The sequence below is a fragment of the Camelus ferus genome, chromosome 24, assembly GCF_009834535.1.
Source record: "Camelus ferus isolate YT-003-E chromosome 24, BCGSAC_Cfer_1.0, whole genome shotgun sequence".
Classification (NCBI taxonomy): domain Eukaryota; kingdom Metazoa; phylum Chordata; class Mammalia; order Artiodactyla; family Camelidae; genus Camelus; species Camelus ferus.
In genome coordinates this window covers 7,453,579-7,479,186 of record NC_045719.1, presented here as the reverse complement: position 1 = coordinate 7,479,186, position 25,608 = coordinate 7,453,579, and the positions used below count along the sequence as shown (strand labels likewise).

General features: G+C 40.5%; 1 protein-coding gene across 6 annotated transcripts in view; it reads left to right on the top strand.

Moving 5' to 3' along the window:
- CLUL1 (clusterin like 1) overlaps positions 1-21,742 on the top strand; it is a 93,034-nt gene extending 71,292 nt beyond the window's left edge. For 4 of the 6 annotated variants that reach the window (XM_032467140.1, XM_032467139.1, XM_032467137.1 and 1 more), the window contains 7 exons: positions 1,103-1,251; positions 5,904-6,071; positions 7,962-8,394; positions 11,364-11,501; positions 14,574-14,788; positions 17,898-18,082; positions 21,468-21,742. In XM_032467140.1, coding sequence (XP_032323031.1) covers positions 1,162-1,251; positions 5,904-6,071; positions 7,962-8,394; positions 11,364-11,501; positions 14,574-14,788; positions 17,898-18,082; positions 21,468-21,471 — 1,233 coding nt within the window. In that variant the 5' untranslated portion in view covers positions 1,103-1,161 and the 3' untranslated portion in view covers positions 21,472-21,742. Of the gene's footprint in view, positions 1-1,102; positions 1,252-5,903; positions 6,072-7,961; positions 8,395-11,363; positions 11,502-14,573; positions 14,789-17,897; positions 18,087-21,467 lie in introns of those variants that run through there. The other 2 variants (XM_032467138.1, XM_032467136.1) reach the window with 2 other exon arrangements.
- The last annotated feature ends 3,866 nt before the right edge of the window (positions 21,743-25,608 follow it).

The following is a 25,608-nucleotide window of genomic DNA, read 5'->3' as shown; positions in this document are numbered from 1 at the left end:
TCCTGTCTGCCTGTTTGCGCATCCCGCCAGCACTTGGGGTGATTTACAGCTGAGAGAGAACCGTATTCACGATGCCCTCTAGGGTCACGGTGAGATGTTCTCTAGGCGCTTAAACCAAGCAGAGGAGACGCCAAACATCTGGGTAAAAATAGAAAATCCCAGTTGCATATCTGAGAACGGCTCCCATACCCAGATGTTTGCTATCACACAGATAAAACTTGCCAACTCTCAGACTGCATTTCTTGGTCTCATCCAGATGTTTGGTGTCCTCTAGGCACAGCTTTAATGAGCAGTGAAATTCTTTTCTCTCATTTGAAAAATTTAAACAATTAAAGTAATCCGTGCAGTTATTCTTGAGATAATGAAAGAATGGGTTATAATGACATTGAATCTGGTTGGTCTGTGCTCATTAACTTGTGGCCTTTGCTCGATGATATATGCTTTGGGTACTTTGACTTAGAAAAATAAATTAGCCTGAATGTTCCTTTTTGGGGGTCTGTAATTAAATTTGGAGGCCAGATTAAGCTCCTTCAACAGCCACATTGGCTATTGCAAAGAAAGAGCGACAAACAATAAATTTCATACCCGCTAAAAGCTTATGAAAGGGGTATAAGCGGTGTCCAGGAGGTTATTAAAGAATCTTGCATGATTTGATGCCTCCTGGGAAGGTAATTGAAGCTGAAAGAAAGGGAAATTGTTCACTGTGTTTGAGGTTCCCAGTTGGGCATTTAATATAAATTGTCTGTGAAAAAAATTCAATGTTTTCTCTAATATAAACACACTTGGGTTTTAAGGGAAAGGAAAAAAATTGGATAAATGAAAACAGGCCCTGAGGAAAATGATAAGAATGGGGTTAAATGAACTCTGACTTGTCTGGAAGCTCAGAAGTGAGGACCAGAAGGTACCCCCCACGTGGTCGCCGGGTCCACGTGGCTGCTGATAGCTGAGTCGTCGTGATCTGCCTCGGGAGTCTGATGTTCTAAAAAGGAAAAACAATTAAGCCTCTATTTGGGGGACATGAAAAACTGGTGAAGTTGTTGTATTCTGATATATTGTAATCTGATCAGATCTCAAAGGAAAAAACTACGACGTAATCTTTTAGGCTTTTCCGAGGCTGGGGAGATAGATGTAGACGAAGAGGTGAAGAAGGCTTTGATTGGCATGAAGCAGATGAGAATCCTGATGGAAAGAAGAGGGGAGGAACATTCCAACCTCATGAGAACCCTGAAGAAATGCAGAGAAGAGAAGCAGGTAAAGCAATGGGCAGTCATGCCTGTTCTTAAACAGATGTGGGCCCCCAGTAGTGCTCACCGAGTGCAGTGAAGGACTTCCTCATTCTCCCTAACTGTAGATCTTCTGGAGAGCCATCCTTATTGGAGGAAAATCTTGAAGGAAATTTCAGATTTCTTCAAAGAACATATTCCTTGTAGACGAGGCCTTTGCAGGACTCCAAACTTGTGAATCTGGGAGATTCAGCTCTGTTTGGGAAGTGCTGCTTTGCTAAAAATGCTTTATCATTGTTCCCCTCTGAGTCAGGATATTAAGTCAAAAGTGTTCAAGGAAGAGGGGAAAGGTATGGGGGAGGATGTAGCTCAGTGGTAGAGTGTGTGCTTACCATGAACGAGGTCCTGGGCTCAATCCCCAGTACCTCTATTAAGAATAGATAAATAAAAACCCAATTACCTCCTCCCCTCAAAAAACAAACAAACAAAAGAATTAAATGAAAATGTGCAAAATCAGTAAAAGGGCTCAAAGAAAGAAAAAAATGTGTGGGGAGTTTGGGGCTAGAGCAGTGGCCTCCAAAGTTTCTCGCTCTCCCATCCCTAATACCAAGGTTATTGTTAGCATTCACTCCTGAATACATGCATTTTAGCTTATTTATAAATTACACCCGTGAACTGCTAACATTATTATCTCAAGACACGAAGTACACTTAGGGTGAGGCTCATCATTAGCTAGGGTGGAAGTAAGTCCATATTTCAAATAATCTTCTAGATATTTTGAAAAAACGTTTTAGCTTATTGCCAGATCTGATTAGATCGTCATGTTTTTACTGACGCAAGCCAACAGAGGGCTCACAGCGAAAAAAGCGGAGGGCTGCCATTTGCTTCCTGTCTCCCTGAACTGAAGTTATTTGTATTTTTTAATCTGCTGGGTTTTTTTTCCCCCCTAAGCATCTTTTAAAGCCACTTGTCCATTTAGTGAGGGCTGGCTTCATCAAAAGTACTTAATAAAAACCATCACTTACCTGAGTCCTCTTAAATGGTAATTCATTGCAACTGGCTCCATGTGGACAAAGAGAGAGGCCACCAGTGTCAGCGCCTCTGAGCTGTGCTGGGTCCCTCTTCCCCAGCGTGCTCACGCACAGCTGGTCCCATGCAATGCCTGACACCAGCACCCCAGGAGAGCACCGGAGCACGGGAAACAGGGCATCAGCCTCATCAATTGTTTTCATTCCAATGCCTTTACTTAATAGTTGTTGTCCAAACTGTGTATCTTACCAATGGAGAATATATGTTATATTTAGGTGTCCCTAGGCAAGATTAGCAATTGTTCATATGTTACAGTGGAAAGCTCAATACGTTTCTAAATTACAGACGTGGCGTGGCTCAGAGTTTAACAGCATTAATCACTACTATTATTGCACTGAAAACAATGAAAATTTTTAACAATTTATTTTCCAACATGCCTATAAATCAAAGAGGATAGTAAAACTATAGCAAAAGTCATTTAGAAAATATTTTAAATTTTAACATTGGGAGTAAATTACTTTCAAATTTTATTTTCATTGAAATATTTTTAATTGTAGTAAAACATACATAACATAACATAACATTTGCCACCTTAACCACATCTATGTGTACAGTTCAATAATGTTAAGTACATTCACATTATTGGGCAACCAGTCTCCAGAATTCCTCCCATTTTGCAAAACTGAAACACTATACCCATTAAACAACTCCCCATTTCTTCTCCCCATAGTCTATTTTTAAATTTAAAAGGCACAAATAGAAGTTCCAATATCTCCTCTCTAGACCTAGACTAGACATGTAGCTCTCTAAGGTTGGGGTCACCAAGTTCCTGACAGCTGCTGGAATTCCCTTCTGAGCACAGGGGCACTGGGTGTCCATCAGGCAATTGGGGTCACAGGCTGTGACCCCGAAGCTGTAGTCAGCCTGTCCCCAGACTGGCTGACCTTGCAGCTGGCTCTCTCCCTGCATCACGCAGGGTCCCGGACAGGGAGAGGAGATTGCTTGACCAGCAGCTGCACGCCCTCCTCCTGCTTGGCAGCAGTCAAAAGACTGTGAGGACATCAAAACCAGCTCCTTCTGAGGGGAACGTGGAAGCGCCTCTAGCTGGGTTCTTCCCCGGTGGGTGCGTGAGTCTGGCCGCTGGGAATAAGGGCCCTAGATATCACTTACAGGCCCTTTATAAAACACATTATCACACGTGATCCTTCCAACATCTGAGCAAACCATTACTTCCCTTTTACAGCTAAGGAAACTGAGTTTCAAGATGTTAATTAATGTGTGAACCCAACCCTGTGAAGAATGACCAGGAGAGAGTCGGCTGGCGCTGTGCCTGTGGGACCCAAGGACTTTCTGTTTTTCTCCCTTCCCCGAGCCTCCTGGCAAGCCCAGGATGCAGTCAGTACATATGAGGAAAAGGAGGCTCGGTGTGGGGTGGGTCAAGGAAGCAAGCATTACTTTCATTTCTGACCCTGGAGAATCCCAGGAACTAGAGAATTTTTATTTTATCTTAAGACCTGCTTATTTTATATTAAAAAAAAAACATTGAATTATATTTTTAAACTTTGGGCACTCATTTAAAAATTAATTTGAGGGGATGAAGGTATAGGTCAAATGGTAGAGCACATGCTTAGCATATACAAGGTCCTGAGTTCAATCCCCAGCACCTCCTCTAAAAATAAATAAGTGAACTTAACTACCTCCCCCACACAAAAATAAATTAAATTTTAAAAATTAAAAAATTTTAAAAATAATTTAAAAAAGGAAAAACCTGTTTAACCCTGAGTCTCCCTTTCTAAAATTATTTCAGACCTAAAATAAAGGACACTTTAGACAAATTACGAATTGGCAAATTTGGGGTGGGCACCCCCAATCTTCCAGTACAAAACACCGCCCATCCCCAGGTGACCCAGCGTCAGCTCAGTCCCCCTCCTCAGCTTTTCCCTATTTCTACTAACTGAGAGCATCTGAAACTCGCTCTTACTAAAGTGGGAAACCCTAAAGCAGCTTAAAGTGATTGCCCATCCCCACCACGTCCAGGTTGATGTGGAACTTTGATAAACCACGAACTGCAGGAAGAGAGTTCTAAGCATGGACTCGGTCAGTGGGTAGGACCTTTGGGGGGAAGCAGAAGCAAGGGACAGGGCATTCCTAAACCAGAGGCCTCCTTCCTCCATGGCAACGGTTCGCTACCAAAACTTGGGCTGTGTGATTGGGTCACTGGTTTTTGTCATGCTTCAGAGGTGAGTGGAAGGAAATCAGAGGATAGTGGGAGAGGTGCCTTGCCTGCTCAATTCAACACAAAACCTTAAGAGGCAGGTCCTACAGTTATTCCTATTTGCTAAGAAGGGGCTCAGAGATGTTAAGTAATTTGCCCAAGGGTGAACAGTGAGTGTAGTTTGTAATTGGAAATATTGCGATTTGGGTTTACGGTGACAATGAGCAGAATATTTCAAACAAACTGAGAATCTGGGCAGCATTTTTGCCTGCCCTGTCTTCCTTGAGGAGGTGTAGGGTTCCACAATTATTCTGTAGAGCCCAAGAGACAAGCAAGACCTGCCTGGATCACAAGGTGCATTTGGCAGGCTGGGGCCCTGCTGGTTTTCTTATGTGGAACGTAGCAAAGGCCACCTGGGGTAGCCCCGGGATCCTGCCACAGGGCAGCTGAAAAATCTGCGCCCAGCAGAGGAGATGTGTGAGATGGTCAGTGCCCAGGTGTTTCTTTGGGCTTAATATGCCAGGAAAGGGTGATTTCTTTTTCTTTTCCAGTAGGTAAAGTACACACTCAATTGGTTTTAGAAACTGTGTTCCCTCATGTTTCTTTCACGTGAGGGAGTTGCCGTCAGCTCCAAGGCTGTCGTCTTATGGACGGTCTGTTACAGCCCCCAGCTGCCCTGAACTACATCTCAGGCCTGGAGGGAGCTGGTCTGCAGAAGTGCACACAGGCAGGGGGTTTAGGGATTGATCGACCCCGGGGGAGATCCGGGGCAGGGTTGACATTCTCGGGGACAAGTGTCACTTCTGCTGAGCTCCTAGAGCGGGACCTGGTCGAGTACAGCAGGCACCACAAGGGGGAGTGCTCGGAATACCGAGGAGAAGGAAGACTCAGAATACAGCATCTCTGCCGTCAGGATGCAACTCACAGTGAAGCTTTGATTTGCCATACAGGAATTGTGCTTCCTTGCAATGCTTAAGAAAGTACAAAAATTAAAGGCAGCGTGAATGAAGGAAATAAATGTGTTCAGCTTTACAAGCCTTAAAACCCATTTTCTACATCCTCCAAGGGCGAGAGGTGAGGACAGACAAGTAAACAGGTCAATTACAGGCATTCGGGGGAGCAGGGGCTGCATCTTCACTGCTGGTTCACCCACAGGGAGCGGATGTCTGTCCCACAGCAAACACTCAATAAATAGTTGTTGAATGAATGAATGAACAGGTGAAGGAGAACTGCACAGTCTTCAGGAGGGACCAGTTGGTGTGCATTTCTTAACCTAACAGAAAGCTTCAGGGCAGATCTGCCAGCTGTCAAGGACCTGAAGAAGGAATGAGGTTGAGTTTAGAAAATACACATTCTGTAAAGCGAGAAATCAACTAAGGTACAACACATAGAGTCATGAAATGGAAACAGGGTGTGTTTTTCTACTTTTTAATTAGGAAGCCCTGAAACTTATGAATGAAGTTCAAGAGCATCTGGAAGAGGAAGAAAGGCTATGCCAGGTGTCTTTGACAGATTCCTGGGATGAATGCAAATCTTGCCTGGAAAGTAACTGCATGAGATTTTATACAACCTGCCAAAACAGTTGGTCCTCTATGAAAAACACGGTAAGGGAGAAATAGAGCTCAGGCTTTCTGAGTTCTTAAGGTACCTGCTTCAGCTTACTTTTAAAAATCAATTTATATTAATATTGAGATTAGAGATGGCTGATCTGATGTTGGCCTTTTGCAACCTAGAATCTTGCAGTCATGCTTTTGTGTGAATCACCTGTGGATATATAATTTCTAAGTTGGAACAGCCATCCAGTGTTTGTCCCTCCCTTTCATTACACTGTGTGTATCTCTCAGGAGTGCCCTGACTCCTTCTGCCTCCTACTTGTTTATTTCTGAACATCTTCCCACTAGATTGTAAGCTCTTTGAGGGCAGGAACCGTATCTTATTTGCCTTCATTTAAGCACTGTAGGTGTTCAATAAATGTTTGCTAAATTGCATTCTGAATAATAGTATTACAGTCTTTTGATTTCAACCTGCTTTATTTTTAACCTTCGAAGGCATTCTCTGCCCCTGAGTCTCTCCTTCAATGGGCTTGCCCTCTCTTGGCAGCACCCAAATGCGTGTGCACACACATGTCCCCTTTACCCTGATCCATGCATGCCCTGTAGGACTGGCATGTTTCCTTTTTTGTCCCCTTTGGCTCCCTTCTGGGCAGAGGGAATCACAGAGGGTGGTGACCTGAATAGGATAAGCTCTGACCCATAAAAGGCTCGTCTTCTATTGGCCTGAATTTCCCCTCCCCTTCAAGAAGTTGGCTGAGTATGAAAAGCAGTGAAATTTCCCTCTCCATCTCAGAGCAGGCACTAATTAGAGTCTGCGCCTGGCTCAGCAGTGCCCTATGCAATTACAGAGGGAGCACCCCCTAAGATAATTCATATGCCAAGTTAATTTGCCTCCACTGTTAACTGCACCTGCTCTATTTTTATAGCCATTCTCTAATACACCAGAATATGTTGCAATGAGCACTGGCTGGAAGTCAGGAGGTTTGGGGACCATTCCGATCTGTGCCAGTTATATGACCTTAAGACAATCTCTTGAGCCTTTAAAGTTTTGATTCTGTGGCTGAATTTAAGTAAAGAGAAGCTGGCAGAGGGAGAAGCACGTGATCCACCCAGATTAATTTTTTGAGAAATGCACAAGTCCTCTAGGAATTCCTAGAGAATGATTTGAACAGCATTGTAGGGGGCTATGGCAGTGATGGTTGATATGTTCCGTAACACTCATCATGGCCCTATCACTATCATATAAGGGCTACTATGTCTGGCATGAACTTACATGTCACATAGATGAAGTAGAGCATAGTGTGACTGCTGGAAGGCCTCCCACTGAGTAGAGAATTCTATAATTAGAGCTTCATTCCTTTGGCTACAACCAAGGAGGGCTTTGCTCACCGGTAATATGTAACATCTCTAGGTAACCTATTTAGCTGTATTAAGCATCTATGGTTCAGTGCAAATGTATTGATCTTTTCTTTTCCATGGACTAATTTATGAGATGAGAAAGAAGAGAGCATAAGGACACAAATGACATTCCACTGAAGAAGAAAAAAAAGGGAGAGAATTAAGACACTAAGGCAGAGGTGAAAGACAAGAGCCTTCAGTTTTCAGACAATCTACACAGTCTAAAACCATGTATGCCAACCACCACCAGTACATCAGGGCTGTGGCTTGACAACAATATGGAAAACTTGGCCTTTTAAGGCCTTTAGTAGGCAAATAGAAACCAAGAGGAATTTCAGACCCTATTTCCATAGTCAAGGTCAAAGTCAGATACATGAGTGTTGATAAATGATCTTAAAGTAGATTACCTTTTCCTAGCTTGTCCAGAATTTTTCTTGATTTGGAATGACTACTGTAAGTTGACTTTAAATTTTACAAAAAAAAATAATAATCCAGAAAGAAAATAAACGTATTTCATTTTTTGTCCCCTACCCCACCCCACAGATTGAACAGTTTCTCTGGAAGATATATCAGTTTCTGTTTCCTTTCAATGAAGATAATGAAAAAGATCTCCCGGTCAGTGAGCAGTTCATTGAGGAAGATGCACAACTGATCCAGATAGAGAATGTGTTCAGCCAGCTGACTGTGGATGTGAGATTTCTCTATAACAGGAGTTTTCATGTCTTCAAACAGATGCAGCAAGATTTCGACCAGGCTTTTCAATCCTATTTCATGTCAGATACAGACTTAATTGAGCCTTACTTTTTTCCAGCCTTAGCCAAAGAGCCAACGAGAAAAGCACATGTTGGGCCACATTGGGACATTCCTAGCTTTTTCCAGCGGTTTTGTAATTTCAGTCTATCTGTTTATAGGAGCGTCAGTGCAACAGTTACTGAGATGCTGAATGCAATAGAGGATTTATCAAAACAAGACAAAGGCAAGTATCAAAAGATGATTTTTTGCTTAGATATTTATACTGAAGTCAAGTTTTGTTTAGCTTTAGAAAGGGTGGCCGCTTCTAAGTCATCATACGGTGTTTCTGAGGATGACAGTTTTTGGATCATCAAGGTGTCAGAGCCTCTTAGGGGAAGCTTTGAGGTCTGCCAAACACCAGCCCCCTTCCATCATTGTCAAGAGCTCTGTGGGGCTGTTCTCTCTTTTTAAAGCAAACTTTCAAAGCTGAGAAACAAAATGCTAGTAAGGTGAGAACCTGAAAAAGACAGTTGCCTCCTTTATTCAAACTCAGGCAGACACTCAGCTCTGTTCTGCTTGAGCATCATGGAGTTTCTTTAAAATCAGTCCAGGCTCCTCAATTCCCAGTTTAGGAAGAAGCCTAGGGCCGTGTCAAACCAGGTCACACGTAGCACCCTCCTCGGCCTCCTCCACCTCACTGCTGTAACTCCTGCGATCAGAACGTCCATGCACACCACCAGAGAAAATGCTCGTAGACACACCGCAAACTACAGAAATGGAAATTTCTGAAAAAGATAAGAATTACCTTCTGCCAATAACCACCCAGGCCCCCTAATATTTCCATGTTGGAACTACAGTGCTGCTTAATGTTTCAAGGCAGAAGGAGGTACCTTCTCTGGGCGTCTGTGGAGTGGCTGGGACCCAGCACCTCGGAAACGAGAGCTGCTGTGTGGGCCACGTATAGAATCTGTGTTTCCTTGGACTCATCGCTCATGGGCCACTAGGCCAAGGAAGAGGATGCTCCTCTCTGACATGAAAGATGCAATGGGCTCCTTCTAGAAACCCTGCCATCGGTGACAACATGGATGAAGCCGGAGAACACTGTGCTCAGTGAAATTAGCCAGACTCAGGGGGACGAGAATTACATCATCCCACTTCAATGAGGAATCTAAATGAGCGAAACTCCTAGAAGCAGAGAGTGGAATGGTCACTGCCAGGGGCTGAAGGGACGGGGACAGGGGGAAATGCTGGTCAAAGGTACAAAGTTTCAGTCATGCAGGACGAGTGAGTCCTGCAGATCAACGGTACAGAGCGGCACCCACAGTGAACAGGACTGTGCTGTGTACTTAATGTTCCTGAGCAGGTAGATCTTATATAAAGGGTTTTCATCGCTAACGACGACAGTCATTTTTAAAAAGGGCACAGGAGGAAACTTTTAGAAGTGCTGGGTAGTTTCACAGCATAGGCTGGTGATTGGTTTCATGCATGGCTGCTTATGTTCAAGCTCACCAAGTTGAAGATATAATTACCTACAGCTTTTTGTATATAGGGAAAAAATGGGCTCCTTCTAGCTAGTTTTCAGTTATATCAGCTGTAGCGAGCAACCTCTGAATCAAACTTTCAAAATTGCCAAGGCCTTGCATAATAGCCTCCATGTAGGAGGGGCTCGCCCAGAACAGATCAGAGACTGAAGCCAGGAAACCGTGTTACATCCTTCCCGCCCCATTGTTCCCCCAGCGAGAATGGCCATCGTTACTGGAACCATTAGGTTCTATTCCCGGGTCTGGAGGACTTTTCTTGTAAGTCAGGTGTTTTTCTAGCATTCCACTCTGAGGCTCCAAATTCCCCGATGTGAGGGAAAGCATCAGGGCTGTAGACTAAGTAGACTCAGTGCTGGGATGAGACTGAGTAATTTTTGCCTGACTTTTAAATAGACCTAAAAAATAAAAATTTTAAAAATATTCGAGATGCTGGGAATAAGATGAGGATTAGGACACAGCCCCTGACTTTTAGGAGTTCAGCCTAGAGAAGGGAAAACAGGTCAGTGGACAATTACACTACCATTTCATATGCAGAATGTCAGAGGGTATGGAAGAATAACAAGATTAAAATGCAAGACCAAACCCTTTCCTTCAAGGGACTCAAGAGTCTAACAGAGGAGATGGAATTAACAGCACACAATGCAGAGATGTTCTACAGTAGAACTCACAGGGGTTCTGTGGGGTAAGAGGAGACGCCACTAAATCTAACAGGAGTGAGAGAAAACAATTTCTATTCAACAAAGGGGATGGCTGCCTTACACACCAGATGATCAGCAAATGACTCGTAGGTTTTTAAACACTACACTTCACAATTTATCTCGAAATGATTCATTCTTTAAACATTAAGGATTTAATATAACTATATCATTGGGTTACAAATTAATAATACATTTTTCCTAATGTGAAACACTCCATTGGGAACTGTAGATTTTCTGTTGAATGGACTTCTGTTTACATCATCATTTTTATATGGATGGTTAATTCTTCCAGAAAAAAAAAAAAAGATTTCTCAAATTTGATGTTTCCCTAAATCTTTGACCTACTGTTCATAACATTATGTATACGAAACACAAAAAAGAATAGCAAGAAAGTAAATGCTTACCACACAGTTTAAGACACAAGACATTTCCAGTATCTTTGGAATGCCAATGCACATCTGAATTACAGCTTTAAGGAATTAAAATAATGACTAGAAAAATTTTTAGAAGTCCATAGAGAAAAGTGGTTTATAATCCCCTATTTAGTTAACCCCAGTGACATCAGAAATAATAAAAATAAGGCACACTTAATTTAAAATAATTCAAATATACAAAGGAACACAATAAATGAAAGTCTCCCTCTCCCCCCCATTATTCTCTCTTCCAACAGATAGTTACTATTAATAATTCTCATGACTCCTTCCAGAAAATAAAATTGTTTGCATTAATCTCTGTGTGTGGGGGTATGGAGCGAGTAATAATAATATTAACAATGAGTAATAATAGTAACAGGGTACTTGTTAATAGATGTCAAATTGTCCTGGCAACCGCTTGCACCAGTGTTCACGCCTACGATTAAATACAGAACAAAGATTTTGAAGGTGCTGGTTGGAAAATGGAATGACATTGTATCTACACCTTTAAAGTTCAGACTCTCTAACGACACTAATGTGAAAATGCTGTGTTACCTGCAGACTCTGACCACGGCCGCCAGAGTTCGAAAATGTTGCCTGTGCGGGGCAGGGGACTGTGTGGAGAACCTAACCAGAATTCATCAGAATGTCTCCAATTTCACACAAGATGCCAAAAATGTCAGGATTACCTCTGGGAAGGTAAATACTTATTATTTTCTTGGGGTTTCAATTGCTCTCTGTTCAGAGGTCAATATCTCACTTTTACAAGCATCATGGATTCATCCGCTGCCCCTCAAGCATCACTTTGCGTGCTCATTGCCATCTGGGGGTGGCTCAGGTCAGGTTTATAACTTATTCAAAAAGTAGGTCAACTCACTTTTCCCCTTTTTTAAAATTCCCTCATTGTTCCTGTGAAAATTCTTTATGGTTAAAGACCAAATGAACTCTAATGTGTGCAAAAGAGAACCATGAGCGAATTAGGGCAAACTCTTCCTTCTTACTGCAAAGAAAAAGAAAACCACCAAGGAAGAAATCACATTGTGGAAGCAAATTTTAGCCAAGCGAGTTTTTTTTTTTTTTTAAGTGGCCTGAACTCTTTCCAGTTGGTGGGTTAATTACTATTAATTACTAATCAGTACTTAAATATGAATAGTGCCTTCTCCTCAGCAGCCTGATGAACCCTTCCCCTCCCAGATCTGACCGGGAGCAGCCTTTCATTCCTTCCCCAGATGGAAAGTTCTCTCCAGGAACCCTCCCGCTTTCCTCTGTGCCTCCCATCCCTTCCCTTTCCCTAACTGAAGTCTCTCCTCCACCCATTTATGTCTTCTGAATTGCTCACTGGGTGACTCTCTGCACCCCTTTTTTTATCATTTGGAAGATGAAATCAATATATCTACTTCACACAGGTGTTTTGAGGATGAAGTAAATCATCTGAAGAGGTCGTGATTCTCATCATTCAAGTGCTGTTTGTCACGGTCACAAGGCTGCATGCAGACACTGAAGTTTTTACAGCAGAAAACTGTACACTAATGTACTGACCTCTTACAAAAAGAGTCCCACTCAGACATCCCACCTGTGTGTCATTAACTTCTTTTCATTCGGTTAAAAGCTTTGATGAGTAATCTCTCCCTGATTGTCATAAGACAATGGAGGAGATGCGGGGGAGGTGACTGGTGGTCAAAAGGTAGAAACTTCCTTTACGAGATGAATAAGCGCTGGGATGTAACGTACAGCACGGTGACTGTAGCTGACACCGCTGCATGATGCCTAGGAGAGTTGTTCAGAGAGGAGATCCTCAGAGTTCTCGTCACAAGGACAGCACTTTGTATGACAGTGAGAGGACACGCAGCTGTTCTGCTTGTTTCCAAGTTTTGGATAATTTTTTCTTAACAATGTAGACGTTATTGCTTATGTATTCTTTTGCAACTTGGTTTTTCACTCAGTACAGTTGGGGAGATTTAGTCATGTGAATACTTGTGGTTCTAATTCATTGATTTACTGATGTATCTTAGTCTATGTCAGAACATCACAATCTATTTATCCCCATTCTCCTGCTGAAGTGCATTTAAGTTGCTTCCAATGTTTTGCTGTAACAAACAACTCTCGATACATTTTGTCAAATAATGATTTTGCCTCTTCAATCCACATTTGATTCATTCTTTGTTCTAAGACTAAGCACATACCTATAATTATAATCTTATATTTGATAAATGTAAGATAAATGAAATACTTTCCAAAATATCATAGATCTCTTTTTTTTCACTATTTACCATACATTTTTGGCCCAAATCTTGAATGGATTCACTGTAAGTGGCTCTTTTCCCATACCACTTACTGGCACTGGAGACATATACCTAAATTCAAAATAATAGTTTCAAAATAAAGAGGTCAGATGTGGAAGGGATGGAGTGGGGGCTTTATCTGTTTGGGAAATATTTTATTTCTTAATACAGGGAGTAGGCACATAAGATTTATACTGAGGAATTTCTGTCTCCAGCCCAGTCTCTGTTACACAAGGCCATGTAATTATCACTTAAACTGGATCTCTTTTAAAAGTGATGCAGGCAGTATTAATGATTACTTGACAATAACAGACATAAACTGGGAACTTGCACCAGCAGAAGGGGACACATGGACACTAGACTAAAAACAAAATGGCCACAATATTTTGTGGTTCCTCCCATATTTGTGTCTGTCTTTCCAGCCTGAGAATCTGGGCTCGGCCGTGGGTCTGTCTCAGGCTGCTCACTAATACTCTGATGGGGACGCATGGGAGATGGCACTTCCCTGCCCCCTGGAAGTTGGGCGTGGCCGTCTCACTCACTACTGGAGGAAGCCTTTAAGAATGGCTGAGGACTTGTCTTGCTCCCTCCCCTGACCGTGGGACTATTCCGCTCCGCATGGTGGAGGCTCCATCACCCTGAGTGAGGAGGTGTGTAGCAGAACCTTCACCCAAACTGTGACTGACAGGTGCTGGAGTGAGAGAGAAACCTTGGTGCTTCCAAGTCACTAAGATTCTGCAAATCTGTGTTACTGTTGCACTGCAGCCATCTGGACTGAAACAGTTACAGGAACTTATACAGCTGTGCTGCTGAGAGGCTGAGTATTGTGTAAAGATCATCTGCAGGCTACAGAAGTGTCTCTCTGTTAGGGCATCTGGGGCAGGAGAGACTGTTGTGGGAAAAGACCACGGCCTCTCTAAACTACAACTTCTGTTTACTAAAAAAACGTGCCTTCAGAAAGGTAGGGGTGGGAAGACTACCTCATCCTGGGTCTTAAAAATCAGCTTATTGGGTTTTTTTGAGACATAAATATAATGTAAAAATTCCCCAGCCTTCACATTATTCCAGAAATTGTTTTGGGATCTTTAGGAGAGGGAGAATTGTGCATTTACGAGTAAAACACATTTACAATAGTAGACATTTGAAAAATAATTCAAGGAAATATTTTGAAAACAAAGGGAGTCACAGTTAACAAGATACAGTACAGATTTGAAAGGAGATCCAGATATTCTTTTAAAATGTCTTCATTTGCAAGTTGAGAGCTGTTAACTTTTAGAATAGTGATATAAATTTTTTTAATGATGGGGGAAGAAGGTGAGGATTTATAATTTCTCTCATGATCTCTGGTAAGGAGAATTCTACAAGGGACACTCAGTTACTCTGTTAGAGAGTGCCACTGAAGGAAAAAGCCTTCCCTGAAACAGAGGTGAAACTTTGTGCAAAACACAGTCGCATGAGAAAGGAAAAAGTAAAACTCTCTCTCTGCTAGACTGTCCTGATGTACCTGAACTACACACAAAAGTAGATGAGGCCCTCGAGCTGGTCAACGTCTCCAATCAGCAATACAACCAGGTTCTCCAGATGACCCAGCATCACTTGGAGGACACGGCATATTTGATGGAGAAGATGAGACAGCAGTTTGGCTGGGTGACGGAACTGGCGAACCTGACCCCAGCACCCGGGAACATCTTCAACTCCACAAAGGTAACGGACAGACCCGAGAACAGATATGGAGACAATGTATGCATACACTGATTCTTCTGTTAACCTCTTTATGAATTACATCTGAATTTGAAAACAAGCTGTAGGAGGACGTTCACACTTCCTTGTGATGGTATTTGGGCTGATTTGAGGTAAAATCATGCACAATCTTTAGAAAACAAGAAACTCTATTAAAAAAATTTAAAATACAAAATACTTTCTAATCCAGAGATGGCTAATTCTGCTTAGAGCTATAGTGCCGTAGCTGATACAGGTGACCTTGAAGAAATCTGGTCAATGTAGTTTTTAAGAGAGAAGACTTTCAGGTAAAGCAGCCTGAGTTCAAAAGCTGACTCTGAAACTTGCCAGCTGAGTAAGTTTGGGAAAGTTCCATATTCTTTCTAGGTGTCAGTTTTTCCACCTGGAAAATGGGAATGATGAAAGCTACCTTAAAATGGATGTCTGTAAAGCGATGAGTAAAGTTCCTTATCCAAAGCAAGAGCTCCATAAATTATAGGGCTCGTTAGTTTTTGACACAGTAAGCTTCTGACTTACCTTGAAGATTAAACACATTTATATGCTGATATTCACATAAAAACATATTGCCATCTTAAGTCGCACTTACACGGCATCTCCCCCATTCAGTCAATAACCCCAGTTGCATAATTTAAAACAGTGACTGAATTTCCTGATCCCCCTCCCCACCACACACACGTATTACATTAGTACACAATGCACCAGCTAGTGGTTCTTGATGAGGTCAGTAATAGAAGGCCTGAAAAAGCCCGGGTATGAAAATCACTGTGCAGACCAACCGAAGGTGCAACATTTTGTGCAGCATGTAATGTTAGTGCCCTACCCTGACCCCGGGATCCCTGTACCAACTCCAGCTGGTGCTGCCGCTAACTGCTCACCCCTGCAAACGTCTCCAAAGGGTCACCCTTGGTGCCACTTACTCTCCAGAGCTCCCTGCAGGATCAGGCTGAGGCTAGCGGTCACCCCAAGCTACATCCCCGATTAGCTCCTTCCCCTTCTCTGTCTTACTTGCCTCATCCCCTTAAAAGTTTCACCTGAAAGCGTCCTTAATCAATACCTCACCGGGTTGGAGTCTCAGGCTCTGCTCCTGGGGAATCTGGCCTACGGAACTCTGTTGCCTAATGATTCTCTCTCTTTCCAGCTGCAAAGTTGTGGCCCATGTGTGGTCTGAGAAGTAAGTCTAGAGAGTCACACGCAGCACTTTAAAAACGCAAACCGAAACCAGAATAGGACAGACTAGAAGAGAAAGTATCAGAGTGCATTGCATTTACTAAGGTGTATGCATTTGTCATGGAACTTTCATTTCCATGATGTGTGTTTATGTGTGTGTATAAATATGTGTGTACAGTGTATATGCACGTATGTTAAGATGTGTGTTTTTGAGCCCAGATGTAAAATGTATTTGTAACTACAGACCACAGTCAAAATGCTCCAATCCCAGCTGACTCTCTGATTCAGTTACCTCATTAGATAGATTATACCCTAGGCAAGAAAAATAATTCGATATATTTGATCACCCTCACAAATACATTTAGTTTAAAGAGGAAAAATTCTTGTGAGGAATGAGGAAAAGAATCAAACTTTAAGAAAAAATTTAGCAGTGCTTTCAATCTTTAGAAAAGTAGAGCCAAATATTTAACTGTTCTTGTTGTCAGGATTTCCATTGTGTGCTTCAATTTGCTTCCACTCTAGTAACATTAACTAATTTATCTAAAATTTTTATATTGATAACAAAGACACTTGTGCATCAAAAACTTCCATATAAACTAAAATTATGGTTTTCAATGATACATTTTTTCTAATAATCATCATCACTAAAGTGGACTTACTATTTATCAGGCGGTGTTCTAAGAACACTCCTCATATATTAGGTCATTTAAGACCTTCAAATGACCCTATAAGGTGAGTATTATTGTTTCCTAAATTTTTCAGATGAGGCACAGACAAGTTAAACAACTTGTCTGAGGTCACACAGCAGCTCAGTAGTAGAAATGGGATTCAAACCCAAGCAGCTTTTTCCGGAATCTATGGACTTAACCACTTTGCTGAACTGCCTGTAAAAGTTCTTTTTCTCAAAACAGCTCTTATTTCACATGTAATGGAAAGTGCAAATCCATAAAACAGCAAGTACTGGAGAGGAACCTTGTGTAAAAAATATACAAATTCCAACAGGTGAAAAAAGTTATGTCCCTTGGGTTGTAGTTACATGGGTGTTAGCTTTATAATTATTTACTGAACTCAACATAAATGCTTTATGTAGTTTTTAGGTGTTATATTTACCAAAAGGAAAAAGAAAGTAATGTTAGTTTTATAAACTAGAATTAAGAAATAACCAGTTTTTATTTGGCTTTTTAATGTTTTGCTTTAGCATTTTTGGCTAATTAATATCAGGGACATTTTTTTTGAAAACATTTTCAAAATAGCTCTCTTAAGGTTACATCAAGTTGCATGTCATTACAGTTTCATATAAATTATTAAAATCAAAGCATATGCACTTGAGAACTCATTAAGAGAGTAAACGACACACATTTCAGATGACTGGTTCTTACAAAAATCACACATACAACCATAAACTGTAAATTTCCTAGGGAAACTCAGTACAAAACTTGGTGCATCACATTAATATTTGTGGCACACACTGTGGCACTCATCAGATATTCCATCCATTCCCTCACATTTTCCAGTTCCTCTTGCAGTTAAGTGGTACCATATGGTAAGTTCTGGCCAATGAAATGTGAACAAAACCAAAAAGAGTTATTTCTAGGCTGAGATAGTGAAGAGTCTGTGTATGGTTATCCATTCTCTTTCTCTGCTGAAGATGAGAAGAAAGCCACTACAGCCGTAAGGTGATGTTCCCCCCTCAGCCAGGGTCCTGAGTGTCTAGGTGGTACAGAACCCTGGTAGTGGACATGTAACATGAGCAAGAAAGAAATTTTGTTGCACGAAGCTACTGGAACATTGGAGCTAATTTGTCACTTCAGCACAACCTAGCCCATCCTGACTAATGGGGTATTAAATTAACCCTGAATGTGCACTGGAAGTTAGTAACCTTTTATTGTATAATCCTTCTCCTTAGGAAGTTCCAGGTGTTCATGAAGGAAATTTTTCCAAACAAGATGAAACAGTGATAGACTTAAGCATTCTGCCTTCCCCTAATTTCACACTCACCATCCCTCTTGAAGAAAATGCTGAAAGTTCTAACTTCATTAGCTACATGCTGGCGAAAGCTGTACAGCATTTTAAGGAACATTTTAAAAGCTGGTAAGCAGATGCCTGATTAGGAATGCCTGTTGATAGGAAAACATGATTCATAAAAGGAAAAAAACCCAACAAAACTAGTTTAAAAATACCTGGAAAATATATTCAACCTCATTAATAGTCAAAGACATGAAAACTAAGACAAAATAACAATTTTTGCCTATCAAATTTGCTAATTAAAAAAAAAATCCTAACAGAATGTGATGAGAATCCTCATATGTTATTGCCAGGAACATAAACTGTTTTTATCTTTTTGAAAAGGCACATTGTATTCAATTGTTATATAATTGCATTCAATTATATACATCAAGAATGGTAAAATTTCTTCTTGATACAACAATTCCACTTCTGAAGGAATAAATCTAAATTTGATTAAAAGCCCCCACCCCAAGATCTATATTTGCAAAATTATTTAAAATAGTAAAATGTTAAAAACAATCTTAATGTCTAAAAACCAGAGAATGATTAAAAGATTATGGCTAACGATGCTCAATAAATTTTGTGAAACCATTAAAAATATTTATAAAATTTAAATTATGACATGACAACTACTGGAATGAGGGTTTATAATAAGCCTATCTATGAGGTAAATATAATTATTACCATTTTTCAGAAAAGGAACTTGAGATTTAGGGTCTAACATTATATGAATTACTCAAGTCAGTGGGTGGTACAGCCAACATTTTAACTATGTTCTCTCTGACTCATAGTTACCACATTATACTGCTTCCTGTTAGGACATTTGGGCAAAAAAAAAAAAAAAAAAAAAAAAAAAGCAAGCTACAAAAATCTATAATGTAATGATCAAAACAAAAATATTCTGCTTCAAAAACAAAAAGGATTGGCGTGAATTATGGTGGGAAATTGATGATTTTTTCAAATCTTTCCACTTTCTGATATTTTTATAATTTTCTGTAGTGAGTAAATAATTTTAGGATTTCAAATTAGGAGATATTATTTTGCTAAAATAACTAAGTAAAAAGTACATCAAACGCCACACCAATGTATTTTGCGTCCTTAAAACTTAGAACAAGTACTGCCATTCCATGATTATCCTACACTGAGTTAAAATGTAACTCTGTGAAGTCTGCAGGGGAAATAACTGAATGACTTTTCTGGAATACATTAGTACCATCTCTGTTACACTTAGGATGATCTTCTAAGTTAGCGGTACAATTAAAGCTGCACATAATACTCTCCTTTGGTAATATGGTCAATCCTAAAGAATAATTAAATTTTAATTCTAAGTTACTATTCATAAGGGACCTTGTTAGTAGGTCACCATCAATATGTAATTAAGCTGGATATTACTGGATTCGTTGCTTCTCCCTTTGCCTCTGAATTTTGGAGCAGTTTTATTCAAATTGTATCAATCAACCAGTATCTTTTTAGCATCTACTAAGTGAAGGCACAGGACCGAAGTACTATGGAGGAGAAAATGATGAATTTGGGAGGCACAAGACACACAGACCAGTAAAACAAGGTGGCATTTAGTCAGTGCCCTTGGGGGGCCTGGGGGGTTGAGGGGAGGGTCTCCACTTTCCCATGGAGGAGAAACTTCTCAGTGGGGTGTATTTCCTTTTTGTCTCTGCCTTTCCCACTAGCCGCTGTCCCATCTCATCCTTTTCTTTTCTCCTTCCTTCCATTCCTCCCTCCTTCCCCCCTCCCCTGCTTCTCCCTTCTTCCCCAGAAAATATATATTACCTCTGTACATACATATATATGACCAAAATATGAAAGTGAGAATATTCCAAAGCAGATTCCAAAATTGGGGAAGATGGACGCAAATGGGACCAGGAAGACCGGAGTGTCTAGACACTAGGGGTGCTATGACGCTAGTCTCCTCCCTCTGTCTGGAACCTCCCCCGTAGGAGTGTGGGTTCTTCCTTTAGTTGTAAGCAGCCAAGACCAGCTCAACTGAAGGACCTGGAAGGATCAGGTCTGACCAACAAAATCAGCAGAGAAGCTGGCAGCCAGGCCCGGGGCTCAAACTCTGAAGGCCCCAGTGACACATGGCAGGTGTCTGAGGAAGGAAACAGTGTGCTAGTGCTCAAATGGGTGCTGATGATTTAGTTATAACTGAGTAATAAAAATATTTTCAATAAGACCATCTCTTCACAGATTTTGGAATGAAGAGGCTTCAATAACAATGGGGAATAATATGTTAAAAATTGAGACAGTGAGCAAATTATTTACTAAGTCTCACAAAGTGATCTTTCACAAAGGCAGTATTTTTTTCTTTTTAATTTATAGTTCCTTAATTCTAAAAGTAACAAAATATTCAGTTTCTTGCAATGAGCTGTAATGGAAAAGTATCTGAAAAAAAAAAGTATGTATAATGTATGACTGAATCTCTTTGCTGTACGCCTGGAACTGATCTTGTAAATCGACTACACCTCAGTAAAAAATAAGAATTAAAGAAAGTAACAAAATCACAAATTCCATAAATTTAAAAGACAATAATTACCCATAATCCCACCATCTTCCCCAAATCGGTGTTATCGTTTTTATTATTCACATTTTTCTATGGTTTTGACTGTTTGTGAGACTGAACGTTTTTCCAAGTTTGCTTGCTATCTTAATTTCTTCTTTAATGTGTCCTATTCAGTAGACTGGATAAGATTTTTGTCAGTGCTCTGATTGAATCAGCACATCAAGGTCTCAAACCTGCCAACAGTGAAGGAGAAACATACTAAGAAAAACAACAGGAAAGATGGAGGTGAAAGAATCACCTTTGCCATTTCCAAGCATATGAGTATCTGTTGGGTGACCTTGCTCTAAGTGTGCAGCTCGCTAAAACACAAATCCCAATTTTATAGGGTAGAACATAAATTGAGAACCCTCCTCTGGAATTCTCCTCTTGTCAGCCAGCATCCTAAGTGCCTGACTTTCCTGGTTGGTTTACAGTATGTTTATTCCCATATTCCAAACGTTCACAGCTGCCAGGGCTGCGACCCACAGTTACAGGCTGCAACAGCATGTCTTGCACATCCCAAGTACCCAATAAGCATTCGGTGATTGGTTCTTACCATCCATCGGAAATAAAGGCACACACAGAAAGCGTATTGAATAAAGTGGTGTGTCGTTAAGCAGTAAAAGTTTATTGAGCCAATACTTCGAGCACATAAACTACAGAATAAACGCTTTATCGTCGCATCAGAAGCAGGGGAGATCTAGAGGTTCAATAAACCAGGGGAACTGAGAAGATCCCTTTAAATAGTGTTATTAAAAATATCCATACAGATGGGTATTCTGTGACTCTGTATTAATTTTTTCAACACCAAGAGTGTTTATTCTCTTACTCATTGTGGCACTTATTCCAAGAAAAATATACACTCAGTCTATAAGTAATTTATCCACATTTTGATTATTGACGCTTTTTTTTAAGGTAAGATCTGATGCATCCTACAGCTGGCAAGCAGAATTACCTCTTCAGCTGAGTCCTGAAAATCCCAAAACGTACAAGACGATACAGTAAACGTAGTTACAGGAAAGAATGTCAGTTACATATGGTAAAGTACTGTTAATTTTCTTATGTTGAATGGCAGTTTGAGTTATTCCAATTGAGTTAAAATGAAAATTCCTTTTTAAGAAAATCAAATGTAAATATTACTGCATTCTATGGTATATTAGTAACTTGTATATTAAATATTAAATCACCAAGGTGTCCGTGCCTATTACTTCTGCTACAAATATGCCACTTCCTAATTAACAAAGGATTCTTCTTTCAATTTGCTTTTGAGTTTATAATGTGTAATACTTAACTTTTTGAAAAAAATCTGTAATTCATTCCTTTGTTTAGTAAAGACCTATAACTTCTGCAAAGATTTTTTGTGGTAAAATATGCATAACAAAATTTAGTATTTCAACCATTTTAAGTGTACAATTCAGTGGCAGTAAGTAAATCCACATTGTTGTGCAGCCATCACCATCATCCATCTCCAGAACTTTTTTCTTCTTCCCAAAGTGAAACTCTGTCTGCAGTAAGCAGTAACTCCCATCTCTCCCCCAGTCCCCTGACAACCACCATTCTGTCTCTATGAATTTGACGATTCTAGGTACCTCATATAAGTGGAATCATACAATATTTGTCCTTTTGCAACTGGCTTATTTTACTTAGTGTAATGTCTTCAAAGTTCATCCATGTGGTAGCATATGCTGGAATTTCTATCCTTTTTAAGACTGAGTTCTACTCCACTGCATGTGTGTATCGCATTTGGTTTATCCATCCGTCCATAGATGGATGCTTTGGTAGTTTCCATCTTTTGGCCATTGTGAAGAGTACTGCCATGCATATGGGTGGACCACAGAGTTTTTAAAAAATTAATACAACAGTGCTCTCTTTTAACAAGATCATACATATTTTACGTAAAACACAAGACTGACACTTACATATCTCAGAATTTGGACCTGGGGGCAGTACAATGAGAGGAGAGTCATTTGCTTTGTATGGCACTAAGGATTACCCTGGGGGATATTTATAGTCAGTCCTTCAAATTATTAAAAGAAATATAATTAAAGAGAAGACTCAAGACCTTTAAAGCATTTTTCACCCAGTCTTGAGCAATTGGATAAAAAGACTTGGCAGAGGAAGTTCAGGGGCAGCCCACTGAATATAGTGAACTCCAAATGAAGACAAATTCTTTCCTAACATAACCAAAAGCTATTTTTTAAAAGGTAGTATTGATAGACTCCTGGAATCCTTAATGTACAGTAAATCTCACACTGAACCTATTCAGCCATACATTTGATGTATTTGTCAGAGAAGGTGCCAAAAAATAAGATATAATGGGAACCTGACTATTTTATAGCTGATGTGCTGTCAAAACCTTGTAGAGTGAAGACGGAAAAGGCAGTGGTCGGGCTCAAAGCAGAGAAAAGCCTTTGGGGGCAGGCTGACCCGGATTTTAATCCTAGCTGTCAGATTTTCTAGGTGTTTGCCTAGGCGAGATCCTTAATCTCTCTAAACCCCAGTGTCTTTATCTATAAAATGATTAAAAGTAATAGTTTTTGCTTTTTGGGGAGGCTGTGAGAACTACAGTAAATAATCCATAATGAGAAGCATCAGTAAATGGGAGCTTTAACAATATAAATAATACTATTATTATTTAGTTCCTGACTCACAGTTGGCTCTCAGGAAGTTTAGTTTCCTGCTTTCCTTTATCTAATTGGGCCAATATTTTTGAGAGTTTATTGTGTAAAGAACCACAGTCCAGACCAACAGCCAGTCAGTGGTTTTTGCTCTCATACACCTGAAAGGAAACCTGAAAAAATGTATATATGCCCTTGCACATAATTTTTCAATATAAATTGAGAATAGGAAATTTTAATTTTCCCATGTATGGTAAATATTAGTATCTTAAAACTTATCTCATCTCTCTTTAGAATGTGCCCAATGGAATCTACATATCATGGCAATTTGATACCTAATAGCATCCATTTAAACAAATATTCAAATAAGTTTTTCTTTTAATAATAAGAAATTTTATCTCATTCCATTTTTTTCCTTAAACTCTTATTTTCAGTCTACTTTGTTTAGAGAATTTTATTCTAATGTAATAATTTTTTATGTTTAAACACCTTTATTGATCAATCAAATGTAAATATTTTTAAATTTTGAAAATTAAAAGTTCCCTAGGACACAAAAACCTAGGTATCAAATTCATTCTGGATTGAGTTATTGTAATTTATTATTTGTACCCAATTGATCAAAATAATGAGTATCTTACACATTTCTATGACTATTAAACAGTGAAATTTTTAACAGAAATAGATCTCTTAAAAAGAAGAAAGAGCTTTTCTCCCCCGCATAAGTTAATGGATCCATTAGTAATTGTTATTTCTTCCTAGAATGAGATATGATTGAGCATCAGTATCATCCTTATCTTGCGTTTTTATTGATGCAGGCGCAGTGAAGACTGGTTGGTACCATGCATTGAGTTTGAAATGCCCTTTCCCCAGATCTCTGCCTACTGGTTTCTTCTCACTCAGATGTGACCTCCTCAGGGAGGCCTCCCCTGGTGGTAGGATCTAAGTAGTCCCCCTGAACCCGGTTACATCATCATCATGGCACCTGTTACTGTCTGCAGATGCCTTGTTCCGGGGACTTCCTCTCAGCTAGAGTCTCAGTTCTGTGAGAGGGACCTTGTCTATTTCGCTCCTCGGTGACTTATGGTGGGCACTGTGATAGAAATGCTCTTGGATGAGTGAATGAATGATTCGCTTGTCTGAGCGGAGCATTCATTCACTGACGGAGCAGCCACAGGGAAAGGAACAGTTCTCTCTCCATTATCATCCAACCAATATCCTCTGAGTCCCACAACGTAAGAGGAATCTCCTCGCTGGCAGGGGAACCTAAGCTAGTGTCCTGAGATTCACCCTGGAGTACAACTGATCCTCCACCGGAACAATTAAACTTGGCTCGAAACAACAAAAGGAAAATAAGCACAGAGTAACTGCAACTAGACAGTCTGGGATATTTTCAGCCTGGGCCCCTGCACGTGGTTGGGAACGCGTGGAAACACTTGGTTGCTGTGGGGTTGGGGGAATCCCTGCATTCACTGGGCCTCGCGCCCTCGCCTACAGCCACAGCAGTTAATAAGTAGGACGACCCCGCCCAGCGAATCTTGCGCCTCCACGAGGCATTTCAGCTTCTTACACCCAGGAGGGCTCTCAAGCTACTGCAATGTAAGTCCCCATTCCTGTCTAAAGCCTGTTTTCTGAGTTCAGGTTTTCCTACAGAGCAGTCTTTTCCCAAATGACCATCAGAAAGAATGCCCATGGCGTCTGGAGACAGCCCACCACACCCACCCTATCCAGGCAGTACAACACAACACAGGCCGACCATCAGTCCCAAAGCAGACACAGGTGACTCTTTAATTATTATTAAGCTGGTGTGAGGGTAGGGGTGGGGGTGGGACTAAGGGTGGGATGGGGAAGGTGCTGGGAGAGGGGAAGAAGGAATGTTGTTGACCTAGGAAAAGCCAGCCCAGCAGGTGATGGATTAAATAGATTAAATAGATTTAAAACATCTGCTTATCCTTAACCCAGTGCATTTCAGTTTACTCTTTGTGAGCACTCATACAAAACAGCAAGAACTTTCCAACTATGAGGCTTGTGAAATGTTCCCTAAAACACTTTCTTAGTCTATTCTTACTATTTGTTTTCCCGTCCGATTAACCCAAATGAACAGCTATTTTGTAAATTGTCTTCGGGATTAGATTTATTTTATACAGGCTTTGTGTCACATAAAGGCACAGATTCAACATGGTCTTTGCTGAGATTAGTCAGAGCGGCAGGTGAAAGATAATTACCTCCTCCTAGAATGTTTATTTTCCTGTTAACAAAAATTTTAACCTTGAGTTTAAGAAATGCCCTTTAGCAGAAAGATTCCAGAATCTTGCACAGACAATAAACTTGAGATAATGGGGTCGACAGGCAGGGGCTGGGGGGGGGGTGGTTTAGAAAGAGAAAAGAAAAAACATCAAGCTGTATTGAATGGCAAGAAATAGTGACGGAGCCTTTATCTT